We start from the raw sequence: 8,892 nt of genomic DNA, 5'->3' as shown, positions 1-8,892 counted from the left end.
TGCATGTATATTTTCGTAATATTTATTTTGTTATTTTTTTGTTTTATCTTTACTTTTGCATATATACCTACGTCATCTAATACTATTAAAAAATTAACGCTTTTAAATTAAAATGACTAAAATACCGATGTGCAAAAAAAAAATTTACAAAACAATCGAGATAGAGGATAAAAAATAATTTGAAAATTTTATTTTACTATTAATTAAAATAAATATGGCTTTTATTAATCATTAAAAGAGTCGAATTTATAAAAATACATTATTTTATGAGAATAAAAATAAATATAATTTTTTAAAAAAAATATTTGTATAAATCTAAATTTTTAGAAAAATATTTATGTAAAAAAATGCAACTTTTTTTTATTAATTATGGCATGTTATTTTGCACAGCCAAAGTCCCATGTGTGGGTGGGCTTAGCCAAGAAAAGAAAAAGATAGGCCCAGGCCCAGCTCAAGTAAAAATTACGGGTCGGGCGGCTTTTGTGTTCGGGTTAACCCGGCCTAAGTTGCGCGATGTCAGAAACCTCGACCACGGGTCGGTTCCCTCCACCCTGCCCTCCTGGACCCGAACCGACCCACGTGGCTCTCCAAGGTCTAAAGTCCCGACTCCCGAGAAGCGAACTCCGCCTCCTCTTGTCCCGCCGCCGACCGTCTCGCGGAGCGGCTCCGCCCGTCGTCGCCCGCCACCTAGAGGTTTTCTCTCGTACACGAACTTGTTTCCTTAGCTTTTCTCTTCTCCTTGTTTATCGTCTGGGATTTCTAGATCGGAGTACTGTCTGTTCCGTTATATGGGATTGATAAAAGTAATCACTGTACGTTTTTTCTTGCGCTTATAATGATGTAGAGGGAGGAACGACCTTGATTTTTTTTCAATTTCGTTTTAGAAGAATGTGAATTCTGAAATATCGAAGTGTTTAGGACTGCTACTATCGACGCACTTGCTTAAGTTTGTGACAGTTTCTATGTAATTTCTCTTGTGAATAAATTCGTGCAGAGCATCTCTATCTATTCAAACTTAAATGCATTTTTAGTGATCTTTTCATGTTTGGGGATGAATTTTTGATTTGTTCCCCCTTTAAATGTTGTCTTTTGTGAATATATCTGGTCATATCTGTTGTTACCACTAAGAAAGAAGCTTTGGTTTTGCACAAATCGAATTGCATTTTCAGTAACATCCATGTGTTCGGGTAATATGTTTTCGAGTCATAATGTCATGTTGTGAATTACTTGAAGTATTTAGTGCCATCGTTACCAATAACTATCTTGTTTGCATGGTTTTTTGTTATTGATATAACAAGTTGCATTTTGTGGATTGTTCATAGTACTTGTTGCGGTAATCAACAACGAAAGTAGCTCGGACTTACACAATATAAATGCAATTTTATTGATTATTCAGTTCAATCTTTCTTAAAAAATCCTACAGTTGACTTTTGGTTAAAAAATTTAGTACTCTTTGAGAATTTTAGGCTCATATGCTGTTCCACTGTGAAGCATGGGGCAAGTTGTGTGCTTTATGGATCACTATATTGCAACTTAAGATATCAGGAGCTTGTGACAAATATGCTGCTTGAAGACCTTGCAAGTTGATGTTGAAAACAAGATGCAGTTTCCATGGAAGTGGGAAAAAATGATGAAAGTGAGAAATGTTGTTCATTTTGAAGTTTCTGGATACATCAATGTGTCAATTATACATCTGCCCATCAGAAAAAGAAAAGATGCTTGCCTTCTTTCAACTTAACATAATATCTTAACTAAATCATAATATTTCCTTGCCATATGATTAACTTCCTTCTATGAGTTTCTTAGTGTCAGTAATGTTGTTTAGAAAGAATTCTAAGATAATGAAATACAATGGCTAATGTCGGTGGTTTGGGTAAATATGCAGTAAAAGCAATATGTTAAGTGTCATATTCTAGCATCACATAGTCTCCATATAAGTGCTTGAATGGTCATATTGGATCTTGGGATCTTGTTTCAAATATTAACATCTTTTATGACCTCACAAAATCTTATGATATCTTTGGGGGCTGATGTGATTGTTTTCAAATGCATATTTGGTAGTCACATATGTAAAATAGGCTGCTTCAATTTGTTCTTTTCTTGTATCTTGTGTACCGATACAATTGATGAGTGAATCTTATGGAAAATTAATTGGATAAACCTGCTCAAGTTTTGTAGTCGTGGTGGGATGGCAAAGGTGTCTGCGCTCTGTCCTTCGCCAGGCTGCCACCATAGTGGAGCAAAATCGTGGACCATGTTCGGTTCCATATAGCACCTGTACAAAGCCTTTTCCATTACTGGGTAATGTTCAATATTCTGCACACATTTTTCTACTCCTCTTTAAAAGTTCTAATATTTCAATGATAGGTACTGGACAACGTTTGATGGTTATGATTATAATAATTTGAACTAACTTGTAAACATGCCATTTATGCTATATATCTAACAAATGCATCTAACATCTGATCTTGACTGATAAATCACGCTGTACTCCTAAAATTCATGTTACTGAACAATTTTGATTTGTAATTTTGATCTTTTGAAGAAATTTTAGTAACAAAGGAGTTCTTTGAAGCTTCCAGCTATAACAAATGATGCTATCACAGTAATTTTTTTTTCCATCACCCATCCTAAAGGTGGCCCTATAAGTAGAATCTGGAGCAAAGTAATACCTATACAAACCTGTTGATAGATTGCGAGTTTGTGACAGCTAATTTAATTTGCCTCTCAGTTCTGAAGTCTGGAGCATTGAGGGCAGCAATTTTTTAACGTAAAACAGAGTTTCATTCTTTTTTTTCAGTAGCATCTATATATGTCCCATTTGCTTTCCATATTCAAGTAACTGTTTCTAGATGTTAGTCTTGGACTTATGCATTTTCCTGTCTGTCTACATCTTTCTGTCATGCACTGATACTTGGATGCGTAGTTCTACACTTCTTCAACTTACCCTGATGTAATTTTTAGGCTTTTCATATTGCTGTTCAGTTTCCTATTTTATTTTATTTTTTTATCTGCCTTCAAAGTTAGTTTCTCAGTGCAGCTACATTCTTTTTGATGCATTCCATGCTGATAAGAATTAATTCTACCAAAAGTGACATACAAAATCACTGCAGGCCAATGTAAACATCTGTGGAGCATATCTGATCTTTCTACCAGAAGAACCATGCCTTTCTATCAGTATCTGCAACACTCGGTAATCGTCTTACATCCTTAATTACTCTGTGCATGATATCATGTTATAATTCACATGCCGTGTTCATTTTCCAAATTGATGCATATACATTGGAATTAGCAAACAGCACACCTGGTTGTTTTTTATCTGCTTCACTTCCAGTGAACATCATAAACTTGCTTGGCAGGCATTGGACAATTTGGTATTTAATTAATATGCAGATATGCTTTCCTACTTCTACATAGGTTTCCTTTAGTCTGCAGATCATCTATTTAGAGGCATTATAAATTATACCACATGTTTCTTGGTTTCAAGTGTGACTTATGGATTATGGCCCTTCCACTTAGAGTCAAGATCCATGTGAGGTTTTATTCAGTTTGTATATCATCTCTTTGGGTGCATTAGCAGATCACCGTAATACCTTATGTTTCCTAATATGGAATGGCAGTGTTGGTCTTTTTCCTTTTTGTCGGCTTCTGGTCATGTCTATCACAGAGTATTGCATATCACATAAATATTATTTCATTTTACACATGCTTGCCTAGTCAGGTACTCTGGGTAATTGTGTCCTCATTTATTTCTACATATCATTTTTGTCTGGCGTATAATTATTAATCCTGAAGTTTGGCCTCATATTGTGGTATTGCAGGGAATATTCAGTTCAAAGAACTTGTTGGCAGAAGAAGATGCGAGCATGGTGCCAATTTCCTCCCCTCTGACTCCAATCATGGGAGATGGTGGGAAAACAGAGAAAAAGAGTGCAGTCTCTAAACCCTTGAGGGTTCAAGCTGTTAAGAAGGATATCAGACAGGTGCCAATCAGTGCAAAACTGTCTTATCCACTTTTAACATGTTCCCTTAGCCATTTATTAATTAAAACGCCGAATTTGAGTATGCAGCTTTAACTTGTTTTGCTGAGAGGCTTATCTATATGTGGCATTTGGCATTGTGTTTACCTTTAGGACTCGTTTGGTATGCAGGAAGAATTTTTTCTCACTGAAATATTTTTTCTGGAAAGATGATTCCTGGAAATATGATGCTTAAGAAAATGGTTTTGGCATGTTTGATTGATCATGGAAAATTGGCACATTCCAAAGTGGCTTTTGTTTGGTTGAGTATTTACTTTTCTGAAAAAGTTTTATGAAATACCTATTATATCCTTAATAAAGAGAAAGGCCTTACCCATGGATCAAGAGTACTTTTGGAAAAAAAAGGACTCCAATATCTAACCAATGGGAAAGTAGCTTTTACTTGTCCTCCATGAATTTTTCTTTCCCATAAAACATGGAAATCTTATTCCCATGAAAATGTTACTTTTCCATCTCTCTCTTTTGACAACTCCAACCAAACAAGAGACTTGCTTTTTGTTTTTCCGTTGACCATACTTCCCCTTCTTTTCCCGTGAACCAAAGTAGTCCTTAAGAGGGGATAGGCCTTAACTTTCTTACCACCCAGGAGGAATTTTAGGGATTTTTAGCATTTACCTATAAAGAGTTTTGAAATTTAAATTTAATAGAATTTTTTGGCCTAGAGAAATGAAAATTAGTTGCTATTATAACAACTTTACATCCATTTGATTTGGAATAAAGAACGAGACATTTGAAATTTGTGACTTGTGCCTGTTAACCTAATTATTGTTTGTACTGGAAGTGTTTTGCTTTTTTATCACCTTTCGATGTTAGATGATGCAATATCTTTCAGTTGAAGAACTAATACCACTGGTTGATGCATTATGGATTGTTTTATAATTGCGTGTCAAGCATCGTAAATTATTAATAAAGCGGGCTGGGAGGTTTTCACAAGTTTGATCGAGAACAAGTGCGGCAAAAGTTTCTTTAGATTCTTGAGGGCCTTAATGGTGCTCTGATCATTTCTTTTCATGGCCAAAAGTAAAGTTTGAGGTGAAAATTGTTCCTTGATTTCAAGGAATAAGTCAATCTTCAGATTCAAACTTGGGCAAGATCCAATTTAATACATCACTTATGTGCAGTAAACACCACCTTTGTCCTTGTGCTGCAAAAGCTTGGGCATCTAAAACTATTAAAAGCTTTGTCCTATGATTTACACAGTTGTTGATTTTTCAACTATGCAACCTGAGATATATGTTTTCACTTCTTTGAGTGTAACAGATAAAGTTAAATGCCTGTGAGATTGACAAGGATCCACTAGGAGTATGTGCATATTAAGAATACAATACCTGCACATCCATTAATTGTTGACAAATTGCTTTACGTCTTTAACCTTTTGGCATGTTTTATTCCTCTCCTTGGCATGATGGAACAATTTTCCTATTGTATTAAGGATCAATTCCAGATTTAGTGTACATCATCTTGACTGCTTATTGTTTAGAATATCTTGATGGACTGCATCAGAAATATTTAAACAGAAATCTCGCTCTTGTACAACACATGGTGAATGAGGGCTTGCACCCTTAGAGATCCTCTTGTGATCATGTTCATAAGAATCACCAAAGTTTGAATTATTTCTTTGAATAGCAAGGGTTGTGTTTTAAACCATTCTTGATGGTTTCTGTTGTAATCCCTGGGATGCATCTTTATTTTTAGGCTCTTGGAATGGCGAGGCTGCATCTCTCTCTCTCTGGGACACAAACACACGCAAGCACAAGCACATGCATACACGCACAGGCACGCACACTAGCCGTGCATGTTAGATAGTCCTTGATTTGCTGTAATTTGAGAGGAAGAGTACACATTTCTTGGGATTTTGGGGCTTTGGGATGGTTAAAACTTAAAAGGGTCATTGTATCAAGGGACTAGGGTTTAAGATGGAAGGGATTGTGGCAGTGTCTTATGGGAGGAAGCACAGCAAAACCAGCTCTTAGTTGAAGCGAAAGACTAGAAAATGACTCTTTAGATTCCAGCTTCTAAAATTACCAGTCACCTCAATACAAGCTTCTATTCATATGACTTAGAGAGCATTCTCAATCAGTAGAATTTCCGTCAAAGCTTGCATAACCTAAAATAGTTCTAAAATAAGTCATCAAAAACAATGCCAACTCAAAATCAATAGTATTCTTTACTGTTGTCATGGTCTCCTTTTATTCATTCATTTCTTCCTTCTCTGTCATCATATCCTTCACCTTCTTCCTTCCCTGCCTTCTTCATATTTGCAGATATAATGCTTCACAGTTAGAGTTTGGGTGGTTTCAGTGTTGTAGGTTAGAGACAATTTTTTTGGTAATGTAAAGATCTGTGTTCCTAATTTTTTTAAAACATAAGATCAAATAATGATTCTCCTTCACTTTCTTCTGCTTTATCTTCACCTTTTATTCTGTTTTTCTGGTGTAAGGGGCAAAAAACACCTAATCGTCTTGAAGAATAAACTGTATATCATGGTTTTAAATACCAGTGGGATGACGGGGCATGACAGGGCACCACCCTGATTGTGGTGTCGGGACAAGTTGGGAAATAGACAGGGACAAGATCAGACATCCACAGAAAAACCAGGAGGCCCTGTGCCATGGTATTTAAATCCTTGCTCTATATTATATAGCATTCAAATTTTAACTCAGTCATTTATAGCTTGCTAATTGAAATCAGAAGACCCCAGTGCATAAAGGATAACTACTTTCTGAAGCCAGTTGTTTAGAATGGTCATTATATAACACCCTTTTAATTTTTACTTTTGATGCATGCTCTATCACGTCCTACTTTATGCCATAGTTTTGCACGGAATCTGCACCATATCAAGTCCCATTCCCTGGCTGCAGTTTTGATGCCATCAATTGTTTTGTCATCATGTATCCTTTTTGTTGTTGGAATGGCTCACCGGGAGTTGTGTTTTGGTTGGCTCTTCAGCTTGTGATTTGTACTGCAAATATGGATGCCATCCTACATAAAACATTGATTTGGGGAAAAGAAAATCTAGACAATTTCCTGTTTAGGGGAAACTTGGAAAGTCACTTTCATGGTTGCATGATCTTAAATTATAGAATCAAAGGGTAGGCATTCATACTTGCCAATTGCCTCGTATTAGGTACCCCTTTTCCTAAGAGTTACCATGGTCAGGAATTTGACATCGACCATAGAGTGCTGCCATCAAGTCAAGAGGCAGCCATAAAGCATTCTCTAACTTCGATAGATCAAGGCTTGATCCACTAGGTTAACCCCATATAGCTAGAATAAGGCTTGATATTCAATATTGTTCGGAACCTGCATGTACAGCAAATTTGTCACTTTCAGATTCTTTCTTTATGCATGTTCATGTGAACAGAATATTAAAAGGTGAAGTTGACGTATAGATGATAGACAATACTGAGACAGTCACAGTTCTATAGGATGAGAATATGCTTACATGCCTATCCTGTTCTGCTCTCAGATATTGATTTTCTATTATATATCCATCTCTAAATAGATTTTTATGCATGGCGGTGTCAGAGTCCCAAGAAGGTCAATCTGGTGGCCAAACTGGTTTTGTGGAATGCAAGTTGAAGATGCACTTTTGCAGCTGCAAGTAACTGTAAAAAGAGCTGCAAAGACAGTCTATCAGGTGCTATGAACTTGCAGAGTAGTTTATTTAGTGAAAATTTTGACTCGGATATCTTTAATAATTATGCTGGTACTTTGTTTCTCCCACCAAGGAACTGGGAAAGCATATGACATCTTAGCTGATACTGGGAGTTTAGTCTCTGTCTTACCATTATCCATCTAAACCACTGCAACTCAGCCCGTGCCAATGCAGCGCATAACCATGGGTTGGACCCTGAACGTCTCCTTGTTGGTAAGTGAATGTTTAATTCCTTTGAAGGGGCAAAAATGGATTGTTATGTGCCTTTCAATTAAAATTTTCTTTTTCATTTCCTTTTCCTCCTGCAGATGAAGCCTTTGTTGGAAAAGGGGTTTATCTGAAGAGGCTGTCATACCATGCCAAGGGGAGGAGTGGGATCATGGTAAAGACCCAAATGCCGGCTAACAGTGGTGGTGAGGGAGATCACTCCTGAAGAGGAGGCAAAGATCGCTAAGCTGAGGGTCAGCAACTTCAAGAAGTTGACGAGGCGGGAGAGGCAGCTTGTTCCTCATCGGCTTATCGAGACCACGCCAAGGTGGGGCCGGAAAGGGAAGGAGGCCATGACAGCTTGAGCAACCCATGGTGTTGACTTCTTTTAGTTTGCTTGTGAAAAGCAGCAGGCATTACCTGTTTGGGTGGGACCACTGGAAGTTTTGAAAGGTTAACAGCAAACCTTTGTACAAGCAACTTGAATTCAGTGAAAAATTTGGGGTGCTTATCATACCAAATTTTCTGCATTACCAGTTCTTTAAGTCAGAATAGATTGAAGTCGAACTATATGACATTTTGGCTTCAATATCTTTATAGTGGATGCCATGAATTTATTGTTTCCACTGTAACTATATGTCTCATCATGTGTTGGAGACAATGTTGTTGCACTGTTCTCTTAATGCCATTAACTCACTTGATAATTGTTGTGGCACTTGCTGGTTTTCTCCATTAATTATAAAATTTATCTATAAATATTCACAAGGATATTGTTAAAGTTTGATCTCTAACTTTTACTAAAACCCTGGAGCAGTTTAATACCGATTACACATACTAGGAAACCTAGGGACTGTCGGCAATTAGCATATCTTATATATTTGTTGTTTGTGAATATGTTTTTTTGGGGTAATTTCCAATAAGCTTGTAATCATCCATTAAAGAAAGGTAGAAATAAAGGGAGCCTACAATTTAAGTCTTAACCATAAC

General features: G+C 36.7%; 1 protein-coding gene across 1 annotated transcript; it reads left to right on the top strand.

Moving 5' to 3' along the window:
* The first annotated feature begins 520 nt into the window (after positions 1-520).
* On the top strand, positions 521-8,609 carry LOC103723437 (50S ribosomal protein L22-like). The gene is given in 8 exon segments (XM_039124875.1): positions 521-693; positions 2,179-2,301; positions 3,114-3,193; positions 3,822-3,983; positions 7,569-7,607; positions 7,609-7,685; positions 7,850-7,911; positions 8,007-8,609. Coding segments are annotated over 6 exon segments (495 nt in total). The 5' UTR covers positions 521-693; positions 2,179-2,301; positions 3,114-3,163; the 3' UTR covers positions 8,132-8,609.
* The last annotated feature ends 283 nt before the right edge of the window (positions 8,610-8,892 follow it).

Source organism: Phoenix dactylifera, chromosome 1, assembly GCF_009389715.1.
Source record: "Phoenix dactylifera cultivar Barhee BC4 chromosome 1, palm_55x_up_171113_PBpolish2nd_filt_p, whole genome shotgun sequence".
Classification (NCBI taxonomy): Eukaryota; Viridiplantae; Streptophyta; class Magnoliopsida; order Arecales; family Arecaceae; genus Phoenix; species Phoenix dactylifera.
This window is presented reverse-complemented; position numbering and strand designations above follow the sequence as displayed.